General features: G+C 41.7%; 1 protein-coding gene across 1 annotated transcript in view; it reads right to left on the reverse strand.

The window, feature by feature from the left end:
* Positions 1 to 4466: 4466 nt before the first annotated feature.
* Positions 4467 to 12552, reverse strand: part of si:ch211-130m23.3 (uncharacterized protein LOC558547 homolog) — a 58584-nt gene continuing 50498 nt past the window's right edge. Inside the window, exons 5-17 of the mRNA XM_040019153.1 lie at positions 11322 to 11411; positions 9878 to 9937; positions 9705 to 9771; positions 8737 to 8807; positions 8557 to 8624; positions 8050 to 8098; positions 7932 to 7967; positions 7786 to 7840; positions 7610 to 7680; positions 7448 to 7526; positions 7266 to 7294; positions 7080 to 7178; positions 4467 to 6452 (exon numbers count right to left, since the gene is read on the reverse strand). Coding sequence (XP_039875087.1) covers positions 6423 to 6452; positions 7080 to 7178; positions 7266 to 7294; positions 7448 to 7526; positions 7610 to 7680; positions 7786 to 7840; positions 7932 to 7967; positions 8050 to 8098; positions 8557 to 8624; positions 8737 to 8807; positions 9705 to 9771; positions 9878 to 9937; positions 11322 to 11411 — 804 coding nt within the window. The 3' untranslated portion in view covers positions 4467 to 6422. The remainder of the gene's footprint in view (positions 6453 to 7079; positions 7179 to 7265; positions 7295 to 7447; positions 7527 to 7609; positions 7681 to 7785; positions 7841 to 7931; positions 7968 to 8049; positions 8099 to 8556; positions 8625 to 8736; positions 8808 to 9704; positions 9772 to 9877; positions 9938 to 11321; positions 11412 to 12552) is intronic.

Here is a 12552-nt window from a genome sequence, read left to right on the forward strand (position 1 = left end):
ATGAAACATCTGAAACAAAAACACTCTAAGTTCAAAATGAATGGAGAAATTAACATCTGCCTTATTAGAAGTCATGTCAAATAAACAAACAAAAACTACTTTACTGAAATATCAAGTATTTTTTAACATGAAAAAAGTAAACATGTAACACTGAAGTCTTTCTAAGTACTATGATTGTAAAATACTTATCCAAAAACTGCTCTATGGAGCATCAAAACAAAGTACTTTTTATGTGACCTTAACATAAACAAATATAAATCAAAAATGAAATTGCTTGAAGAATCCATCCAAGTAAACATTAACAAAAAATGTAAAGTGCTATTACAATTAAGTGTTAATAAAATAAAGTACAGCTCTGCAGTGTCCATCAATGGAACACTTTTAGTACAACCTGAAAAAAGGAATTTACTCATCTAAATAAGTGCTTATGAGACTCAACCAAAATGTCAAACATTCTCATATCAGAGATTTTACATGTGTAGTGTTTTCTCAGTGTTTATTTTTCAATTTCCAGATTTTTGTGCAGGAATACAAGCTGATCGACATGGTCAGCTCTCAGGACACTTCTCTGTGCATTTACTATGTCTCCTGCAGAGGAGAAAACTCTCTCTGCAGAGACACTTGTTCCAGGAATGCATAGGAAACTCCTTGCTACTTTGGATAGCTGAGGCAAGTCTAGCCGCAAGAGCCATGTTTGGTGCATTATCGGTAACAACAACAACAAGGTCCTTTGCGTTCAATCCCCATTCAGCCACAGCGTCAGTTAGTAACGCTGCAATGTGCTCACCTGTGTGACTGTCATGCATGGCTCGGGTTTGTAGTACATGAGACTGAAGGTTCCACTGGTCCGTTATGTGATGTGCTGTAACAGTTACGTACGATTCAGTGGCTCTCGAAGTCCAAGCGTCGCATGTCAGAACAACTGTCTCAGCCGAGTTGAGAGAGTCCAGCACTGTTGCTTTGACTTCTTGGTACAACTTTGGCAGAGCGATGTCTGCTCCGCCTAGGCTGCACTGTCGAGTGCAGATCCACTGAGCGCTCAACACAGACAGCATCGTCAGAAGGAAAGTTGATAAAATAAATTAAAAATTTTGTATTGTTCAATACATATGCGTACCGAACCGAAAGCACTGTATCGAACGGTTCAATATCGATACGGATATCGTTGCACCCCTAATATATATATATAGTATATACATTGGGTGAATGTGCAGTAGTAGCAGCAAGCAGGTGAATTCTGTACATTAATATGAATAGACATCTGACTATTTTACAGGATAGACAATATAAACATATTTAAAATTAAAGGAATTTGAAATGTACATTGTTCCTTGGTTTAGTGTCTGGAAGAGAGTCCTGTCTCAGTCAATTATAGATGATGTGAGAGGGCGGGTGTGTGTGTTTAGGGCACGGATGGCTTGGGGATAGAAGCTCCTCTTGAGTCTCTCTGTCCTTGCCCGGAAGATGCGGAACCATCTACCAGATTGCAGAAGTTGGAACAGTTTGTTGCCAGGATGGGACGGGTCCGTCAGTATCTGCGCTGCTCTAGTCCGGCATCTCCTGGTGTAGGTGTCCTGAAGCGGGGGGAGAGCAATCCTGCAGCAGTGTTCTGCTGTATGGATCACTCTCTGGAGAGCTTTTTGGTCCTTCACACAGCTGTTCCCAAACCACGATGTCATGTTCTGTGTGAGGATGCTCTCCACAGTGCCTGTATAGAAAATCCTGAGGATCTTTGGAGAGACCCTGAACTTCCTCAGTTGTCGTAGGTGATACAGGCGCTGCCTAGACTTTTTGGTCTGGACCTGAATGTGGGCAGCCCATGTCAGGTCTGAGGAGATGTGGACACCAAGATACTTGAAGGACTGCACCCTCTCCACTGGAGCTCCATTGATGATAATGGGCTTGTAGTCTCTGTGCTGACTCCTTCTGAAGTCCACCACCAGCTCCTTGGTCTTGCCGACGTTCAGCTGGAGGTGGTTGTCCTGGCACCATGATGCCAGATTCTTCACTTCATCCATGTAGGCCGCCTCATCGTTGTTGGAGATGGCACCCAACACCACTGTGTCATCAGCAAACTTCACAATGGTGTTGGCCACACAGTCTGAAGTGTAGAGGGAGTAGAGCAGTGGCGAGAGGACACATCCCTGAGTTGCTCCTGTGTTGATGGTGATGCTGTTGGAGAAGCACCTGCCCACCCTCACCACCTGAGTTCTGCCAGTGAGGAAGTCCAACACCCATGCACACAGACGGCTGTTAAGTCCCAGATCCCTGAGCTTTGTGAACAGTCTGCAGGGCACTATTGTGTTAAACGCTGAACTGTAATCAACAAACAGCATTCGCACATAGTTACCCTGTTTCTTGTCCACGTGGCTGAGAGTGGTGTGTAGGACGTGGGCGATGGCATCCTCTGTGGATCTGTTGGATCTGTAGGCGAACTGCAGCGGATCTGTGGTGTCTGGGATGGAGGAGGAGATGATATTCTTCAGCAGCCTCTCAAACACCTTCATTACTACCGAGGTCAGTGCAACTGGCCGGTAATCATTCAGGGATGAGGGTTTGCTGTTCTTGGGCACAGGGATGATGGTGGATCTTTTGAAGCATGTGGGGACCACAGACTTCGCCAGGGACTCGTTGAAGATGTAAGTGAACACACCTGCTAGCTGGTCAGCACAGCAGCGCAGCAGACGGCCGGTGATGCCGTCTGGCCCCGCCACTTTCCTTGTGTTCACTCTCCTCAATGCCGCTCGGACGTCATGCTCCGCGATGCTGGTCACCGGTCTCTCGCTGATGACGTCACTGTCCTCGGTAGCAGACCTACTGCTGAATGTCGCAGGTTCATTAGTGAATAACTTTATGAGTCTCATCAGCTTTGTGTTTACCAAAGGTCCCAGTCATCACCTGGATGACCTACAGAGACATACTTTAGACCAGGTAGTAACACAGAGTGCGACAGTCAAACACTTAACTACCTGTCTCACATTGAACTCCCTGCAAGATAAAAAAAAAAAGCACCAACACATCAGCGATACAGAGTTCCCTCATATCAAAGAAAGCACATCTGAATACAAATGTGACTCATGGAGCCAGTTGATGTCTCTGGTTAGACTTGAGCAATACAGCAGGTAATAATAGTGTTTTATTGCTTTTTCCCTTTACATCTCCGGCACTTTCCTTCTCATTGGGACACAGATCTGAAACAGAGGAAGGAAATCAAACTGATAAGTCTCAGAACAAACACGGCTTAAAGTCAAGTTTATGAACGTCAATATAGAGATAAATACTCTTAGATTGGGGGGAGGTATGGTGAATTTAAGAGACATGATTAGAAACCAGAGGACATTTAACTGGATATTGCAAAAATGACGCAACCCGATTTGCTGAGAATCGGGTCGTCACACCGAATGTGAAAATTGATCAAATATTTTATATTAACTACAGTTTTTATGTATTATCTGCAAACTTTACGGTGATAAACTGGGCCTTGGGGGACACGAATAGGTTGGCGAAGCTTTTGACCTTAACCATCATTGTTAGTGCCCAAGATCAAAGTTGACCTTGATTGAAAAAAACAAAACAAACAAACCCCAAAACATATTGAGTAATACATCATATGAAAGGCATAGAGCAGGGGTCTCAAACTGCAGTCCTAGAGGGCCGGTGTCCTGCAACTTTTCCATGTGTCCCTGTTGCAGGAAACCTGAATGCAATTAGTAGGTCATTAGCAAGACTCTACAGAACTTGACTGCATGCTGAGGTGGCAATTCAGCCATTTGATTCATGTTACAGTAGCTCATGAGTGAATGAACATGGTGCAATAAAAGTACTTTTAGAAGTACATTTTTCCAAACACTTACATTTACTTAAATTTACTTGAGTAGGGTCAGGAGTTTCCTCCTCAGCATGCAGTCAAGTTCTATACTCTTCCTAATGACCTACTAATTTATTCAGGTGTGTTGCAACAGGGACACATGGAAAGGTTTCAGGACACCAGCCCTCGAGGACTGGAGTTTGAGCCCCTGGCATAGAGAGAGCTGTACAACACACTCTTATTTTTTTTTTCAATACGATGGCCTACGACTTTACAGTGACATCATAACAGGCTGATATCAGCATGATGTAATAAAAACAACATAACCCATAACAACTTTGATGTTATTACTGTTATAACTAGAGTAACAACATCGAGTTTTAGCATAGCCTCTAGCATTGCCTTTGCTCTTCTGGGGGACTTGCTGTTGTTACTATTATTATTAAAATATGTAGCTATACATGTAAAGCTATCCATCTATCTACCTGTCTATCAAATTTTAAGTACAAAATCCATCCCCAAATGATTGTTTGATAGAAGTTATACAACAGGTTTGGTAAATTTAAGTACAGCTTTAACAAACACAATTGTGATCATTTCATCAGCAGATACTTTCAAATGCACTCCAAAGTCTGTTCAAAATGAAAAGAGATGACACTTTAAGGTTAGAGAAGCTTTATATCAGCATAGTCAAAACCCATGAAACTTCTCTGTGTATTTACAAAAACATAATACAAGAATAAAAAAGAGAAAATGAACACGTCACAAATGGAGTCCCACATACTGTCACAAAAACAGAAAGAAAAAAAATGATCCAATTTACAAATTGATCTTTATGTACTCCCACTTATGGCTTCAATCTAACACAAAACAAAATAAAACATCTCAGGTCAGCTGTGATGGTGCGCCATCAGTCCATCGTTCCCTTTGCAATAATAATTCTCTCTAGCATTATCTTTAAATAATAATAATAATAATAATAATATCAAATACACATACAAGACAGAGGAGCTACATTTGTGAGCTGTACACTTTGCAGTAAGGGAAGGGAAAGGAGAATGTTTGCAGGAATATCCACCCTTTGTACATGATAATAATTCATCTTGGGCAGTGAAAAAGGTTTCAAAGATTATTTAAAAACGAGCTTGTTTTATTTTTCTGTACCAACCAATTGTTCATCATACTAAAAATCACAGTTTTTCCGGATGACAGTTAAGTATGAGTGACCAAAGCTTGCAGTTTATCATCCATACTGCTTACCTCTTATTACTTCTCTTTCTCATTTGAACATTTTTATGTCTAGGATATGGGAGCATGTTTTGTCACCAAGTAAAACAAACAAACTAATGATTTCCTTCATTTCTGTCAAAAACATTTGTTTCGGCCCCACAAAAGCACATAATGGGAAAAACCCACAGGATGAATTGTAGTAAGAGTTCAGGTGAAATAAAAACTTTCAGTCTGTACAGTACTACTGAGTACTACGGAGTACTACTGAGTACTACGGAGTACTAACATTTGTGCAAACATTCCTCAGCCTTATGCTGACTTCAGTTTAATTACAATTAGCATAGTGACTGATCTCATGTGACTTAAAGTCAGACTATGGAAGTTTTTAAAGACGAATTAGCTCGTTTTCCCTCAGACTAATTGAAAGATGAATCCGTAACTACTAGAATGCATGAATGCTTAGTTCAATACATTCAGGACTTTTGCTTTATCTGTCTTGCTTGGTCTGGTATGACCATTAGCTTTTAGTTGCTAAATGTTAGCTAATGCAATGACCTATCTACAATGCCACTTTGCCGACTTTTGTGTTTAGACATTTCCCATTTCCACCTGTGGCATGTTGGCTGCTGTTAAAGCAGGTTCATAGTCTCACTTTAAGCCTTGAGCGAGTTTTTTTCTTAATGAACATTCGCCTTCAAATTAAATATGAAAACAAATATTGTCAAGTGGGATGAGAAAACCATTGATAGTATAAAACTTTAAATGCAATGTATGCGGTCTTTAGACATTTACAAACTCTAAAAAGACTTCTCAAATATCGGCCCAAGGATTGCGATGTCTCTCCACTTCTCTTCTGGTACTGCAAACAGACTAATTAGAAAAAAGAAGACTTGATGACAGCCATTTAGATCAATCAAACAGTGACTTTATATATTTAAACTCACTGGAATTTTAACTTTAGGCTACTGGTATTTTGTTTTTGGGTGCCGAACTTTGTGATCTGATGCAAAGGCAGGAAAATCTGTCTGTGACCGGACTGTTTGCACTCTCATACACACCGTATGCAAATTTACAGTTCTCCTCTGGGTCAATTTAGTTCCTTTGTACAGTCTCATTGGAGCAGAGGAAGAGCAGATGAAGGTAGCAGAGTCACCACTTAGAACTGGAGAAAAACAGGAGCGTAGAAACATGGACAGAAACCATGGAAGGGTGGGACTTCGGTCAGGGGGGTAGTAGTAGTAAGATGGCGCCTGGGGCTACTGTCCGATTGGGCAGGTGGTGGAGGAAGAGTCACTGGCCTAGATGGCATCACATCATGTCTCACTGCTTTTTGCTGAGCCACACCAGGTTATTGAGCGACAGACCAAACCTGCTTCCAGAGCCCTCACACACTCATCGTCATGTTTGGAGAATACTGCAGAAAAAAGTTAAGCAGAAACATAAAAACGCAACTGTTTATGTGTTTAAGAGAGGAAAGCACATCTCTAGCCATCAGTCTTAATTATGCAACAGTCACACGAAGCATATTAGTGGTTGGAGACCAAAATTGCTAGGACCATATGCGCCAAATGGGACTTTGTTGCCTTTGAAATGATTGCTTTGAAGACAGGGATCAGGTCTGTGAGCACTCGCAGTCAGCTGCGAAGCCTCTTTGTTTCACCAGCAAGAATTAGCATCACATTTAAAATCACGGCTGCATCATGGGAACTAAGCTAACTAGCCAGAGCTAGCATTAGCAGATAATGCTGGTGAAAATACACTATATCCAGTTTAAACAAAGAAAAAGAAGATGGCGACGGCCATAAAGTCGAGGCTTCAGAACAGTAGTCAGCAAACCAGTGGTGGTGTTATCTTTTATATACAGTCTATATATCTTGCAGAGACTAGTAAGACTGATATTATCCGCATGGTAAAAAGTACAGCAAGTAGTATCTTAGCTTAGCATAAAAAATGGGCACGTTTAAGGCAAAGTATTACAGGGAACTCTCAGCAGCAAACACCTCCAGTAATCCCATATATTAAGAAACTAATTTTCACTCACACTTTCGCTCTGAAAAGGGTTAAGGAAGTTTCCTCCCATCTCTCCATCCTCCCGAGGCGTCCCAGGCTGATTACTCATACTTAGGTTACCAGGAGAGTTCTGTTCAAAGACAAATAAAACATATATCACAGTATCTGCTACAAAAATCAGAAGTGTAGTTCAGAGTAGGTGAAAAACTTCTCATACCTTGGGGAGACTGTCCATATCGCCCGACCCTGAAGGAGGGAACACAAGTATGAAAATAATGCACATCACCACGATCAAATGAATACTAATTTTTCATGACAAATCAGGGACAAACATAACCAGAGGTTTTTTAGTTTGTTTGTTTTACCCCTGCTGGACACAGAAGCTTCTTGTTTTTGTACCTAAAGAGCCATTCATGTGATGTGGCTCCATCCCGGCCATTCCCCCTAATGGACCGTCACTGCCTGCACCCATAGGAAACTTCGGAGAACACACATAGGGCAAGTTAACAGCAGTATTCCTGTTTGACTTGTAACACTAACACACACCCAATAACCACTCACATTTGGCCGGCTTCCACCTGGAGGGACTGTGTTTATCATAGTGTACATGTTGTCTCCAGAGTTAGTTGAATCTGACAGAACACAAAAAGGAAAATGGAAACAGTAAGAAAATTAAAGGTCAGTAGCATGTTTATATATCTACATACACATATACAACTGATACACACAGAGCTTACCTGCTGGACTTGGCATTATTGGTGTTCCAGGTGGCCCTCCTCCCCCCGGAGGTCCCTGAAATGAGAGTTTTGTTTTCATGACATTCATGCATGATCTTGTGAATTAAAGCCTATTTAGCTAGTTTAAGAGTTTCAAACATACATACCGCATAGCTTCCTGGTGACGCAGAAGAGTATGGGGTCTACAAAGACAAAGAAGTAAACCACTCAAGTCATGAAATGAAAATGAAACTACTTCTTTGGTATTTTTGTTGCAGGACTTACAGAATTGGAGTTGGGAGGATTTGGCCAGGGTCTACCACCACCAGGTCCCCTAGAAAACACCCATACACTTGAGTTTTTTGCATTTGGCAGGGTCTTTGTTTCCAATTTATTTGGGAAGAGCTGGCAATAACAAGCTCCCCAGATGCCAGAAAAAAAGTAAATGGAAGAAGAAGAAGAAGAAAAAACTAAAGAAGACTAAATAGAGGGAAAGGTTAAGGTTGTGGTTTCATGTTCAGAGCCAAAAGTTAAAAACATGTGGTAAAGCTGTAGGCAAAAGACAGTTAAAGGAAACGGCTGACTATAACAACTCTACTGAGTGATTAAAGATAGCTGACATTTGGAGAAAAATGTGCTGAGTAAGCTTACATTTTTAAAATAGACACACAGAAAAGTGTATTTTACTCTTTTATAAGCTCATGTTCTCAGATAGGCCTTATTTTACTCTGTCTATATGTGCGTGTGTTATGGTGATGATGGCTGTTATTATGTTATTCATATACCACTCACATGCTCATACCAGGCATCCCAGGACCAACCAGAGCATTCAGTGGTGGCCTCATCCCACCTCCATAGTTCTGGGAAAAAACAGAAACCAGAATTCCATTTGGACACGACTACATGAGAGTAACTATCAGAAACAAAACTTACAGCAAGTAGTCCTCAAAGAAAAATCATCTTGACCCAAACCTGGGGTCCTAGTGGGACCATGCCCCTGGGTGGAGTCATCCTCTGCATTGGTCCTCCCATATTTGGATGTCCTGAAGTGTAGGATTTACCAGAATGAGAAAAGGTTCTCTTCAAACATGCATTTTTGTGTTTAACACCTTTTTGTGGCCACTTTGGTAACTCAAACCACAGACGAGGATGCATTTTTAAGGCGACGAGACTTAGATGGCACAAATGCTAAAATTTACAGCTGCTTCAGTGACACCGTTTTCTTGGTCTGATGTTGGTTCGACAGCGGCTGAACACCATCTTCACCCATGCATAATTTAAGTGTTGTCTGGAGCAGTGAGTAGTTTGCGTAAATGGGAGTATGCTTGATTCATAAGAATACCGAACATGCTGGTTTTAATATTAATAATAATAGTATATCAGGGAGAGGCTAACCATGAGTTCATCTTGGTAACAAGCAGCTTTCAACTGGGTTTCACGGTTATCTGAACACTATTAAAAACTCATAAACGTGCCATTCTTCCAGTGCAATGAATAAGGGCGACTGTTTCTTTATAAACCGTCTTTGATCAGATATAACAACGCTTTCAATTTTCAGTGTGTTATGCGATTTCTAGAGGGACTCTCCAGAGAATGTATTGTCATAAAACCTTTGTTTCACGATCCCCTCGGGAACCCATTCTGACTTTGGTGATTCCCTTCTCCCAATTATAGTGTCATAACGGGGTTTATTTATTTTGTAATGAAATATCTTGACAGCTACTACGGTAAAATTTGGCTCAGGAATCCATGATCTATAGGTGGAGAGTCCTCTTTTAGTTGTGTTAATACATAAGGGTGCATGTTTTAAGGGAAAAACCTCAATCAGGCTATGATCGCACAGTAAATATTATTTCAAAAGACAAAATCCTGCCTGCCTGCATTATTGTTAAATAAAGGAATTATTGACTATATGTGTGTGTTTCAGTGTGGGCATGCACCTTGCTGTCTTGTGGGATCCATTCCACTTGGTAACATAGGCTGGCTCCCTGGAACTCCTCCAAGACCCTACAGAAAGAAGAGGATCCATCTCCAACGTTATAATCACTGTGATGTTGCTCATTTGTACAATTCAGTTACGTCTGCTGCCTGCAGGGGTCAGTGTGGCTCTTACCTGATTCGGTAATCTGAGGGGCGGTCTTGGTCCTCCGGGGTATCGAGGTGACATAAATGGCTAAAAAAATAGGCAAATAAAATATTACATGCAGACAAATAAATGGACTGACCACATGTGTAACAAAGATTTAGAGGGTGGCACAGTGGGAACTTTATACGCTCTTCAAAGCAGGGAACCAACCAGAGCTGCTTTTATGTTTTCACTTGAATTCAGGGCTCATTTTCCTTTAGCCATACAGCAAACGGAGGAAGCTGACCGCATTTTCACTGGAGTGAATTTATGAGGGGGAGAAAAAAAATGACAGGAAAAAGAAGGATGATAATGATGTCAGTGCGTGTGTTAACTCTGTGGAATTTGGCAGCCTGTATGAGGAGCTCTTTTGCAGCTGTGAGTGGGCTTTCACTTGTCCTCACCACAGACAGTAGCAATGCTGTTGCTATGTCTGCTGAACTGATGCCACCCCGGACAGAAGAGCCACTCTGCAGTGGTGGAGGAGCAATGCAGAAATCTGCCACTAGAGAGCAATGGTCCTCTTAATTTAATCAGAGCCTTCACTTAAATTGCTGTCTTAGTTGTGCTTAAATGAACTGGATGAAGCTACAGCATTTTAGGTTTCTTTAGTGATGGCCTTACTATTTTTTTTATTATTAATTAAAAAATGTAAACAACTGATCATTATCAGCAAATGACGTAACAGAATTTGAATGAATAAAACGAAGCATCATTTGTGACTGACTTTGGAAATAATGTGCAATTTATCACAAAAAAAAAAGTTAGTGCAGATATTCCGTTATATTTCATACACAAAAAACCAGACAGAAGAGCTGGCAATCAGGTAATTGTTATATTTCTTTAACTAAGAGGTCCTGACAAGACCTTGCCTTCAAAGAGCGACTGATCTTCAGAAGCAGACGGAAAAAGCCGTTCGGACTCACATGTGAGTTTATGAAAGCGGAACTAAGAAATGCCCGGGAAGACTATTGATCTTTGCGTCTAATCCGAGCGCCTGAATTTGACTGATAATGACGTTTAATCGATGTACAACTGGCAGAGGCCTTCACAGATGATCTGGGGCAATGCTGCATGTGTGCGTTTTTGTGTGCCAGAAATGTATCTCTCCTGTCAGATTAGTTGTGTTTGAGATTGTACACATATTCAAAGGTAACGTACGTGAATATACATACAGTTGTTGTTATCTGAGAGTGAGTTCTTGCTCTTAGGGGATTCATTGGGTTTCTAGTTAGGATGTTTGCAATGCGCTCTTTCAATTTAAAATGCCTGGAGATGGCTTGTTGCTGTGATTTGGAGCAGTTTCAATACAATGCAATTGAAATGAAATGAGACTGAATCTGCCAAATATGGGGAAGCTTAAATTTGAGCTGATATTACATCCTCTGGAGTGACAGAAACATGGCCGTTCAGCTCTGCGTTGCATGCATACCTGAAAGAATCCCGGTGGGACTGGCCCTACTGGCATGCCCTCTCCTGGGGGAAGGTTACCGAGGACTGGGCTCGGTGCTGCTGCGGCACTCTGAAAGAGACAAATGGCGAAAAAGGGAGACTTCAACTCAGATCTCAGACTTGTCAGAAACAACAAACTCAACACCTCTTTCACCTGTTTCATCAGCTACTCTCCATTTTTCTGCAGAATAAACAAACAGATATAATAGTTTGGATAATTTCTGTCTTCCTCAAAGCAGGAATTTACTTATCCATGTTGCAAAGATAACACATCCAACACCAAATACCAGATAAGCCTGCCACCACTTATATAAAAGTCATAGTCTGCACTGCGAGGGTCTTTCCCCATCTCTCTCCCTCAGTGGGATATTTCCTGTTTCTGCAGATGCCCTGCCATGCCGGCCCAGGTTTATTTTTATTCAATGCGTTTTTGTTGTGCTTGTCCCAGACGGGTGGCGCTGGATCATTTCAGCACTGCCTCTGTCTGCTTCCTGTCGCATTGTACAACCAAGTTACCACCCAGCACCGGCCTCTTCTTCCTCATCCTCTTTAGGAATACAGAGCAGACAACGCGCAGTGTGGGAGAGTGTACGTACATCCATATATTGTACACAATAACGTGTGAACAGTGGGCTCATGAAGCCGGAGTGACTGCATCTGTGTCAGTATCTGCCCACTCTCTGTTCTATTTTTCTGATCTTCCTTTTCACTTTCTCTCCCCCTCTGAAGGCACTGGAGGGGTGTAAAGAGATCCAGCGAAATTCACCCAACAGTCTCTGAAGTTTCCGCCAGCTGACTTTTTAGGTCAGACAGGAACAAGGTTTAATCAGAGCTGAGATAAAAGCAGACTGACGACACCCCTGTATCCTCCTCTGCTCCACCCCGCCACCCTCTCTGTTCCTTCGCTCTCATATCTCTCGATCGTTAATGTTGAGCAATGTCGAACAGGATGCCGTGCAGTTTTTAGATTCTATATTCTGCTGTAAACATAGGCTGTATTTGTCTCAGCAGATGAACATACAGATGGACACAGATGGATATTTGCAGCTCCATGGTTCAGTAGCGGGAGGCTGGATTTGATGTGTGTGTCTGTGTTTCTGTGTGTACAAAATCATGCACTGCATCAAGTGTGTTTTGTTTTTTGGGATTTTTTCTCCCCTTATATTCCCTCTCCCTCCTCGCACCCTGGATTACCCAGAATGCCTTTCCAC

The sequence above is a fragment of the Simochromis diagramma genome, unplaced genomic scaffold (assembly GCF_900408965.1).
Source record: "Simochromis diagramma unplaced genomic scaffold, fSimDia1.1 OVJJ01000822.1, whole genome shotgun sequence".
Taxonomy (NCBI): domain Eukaryota; kingdom Metazoa; phylum Chordata; class Actinopteri; order Cichliformes; family Cichlidae; genus Simochromis; species Simochromis diagramma.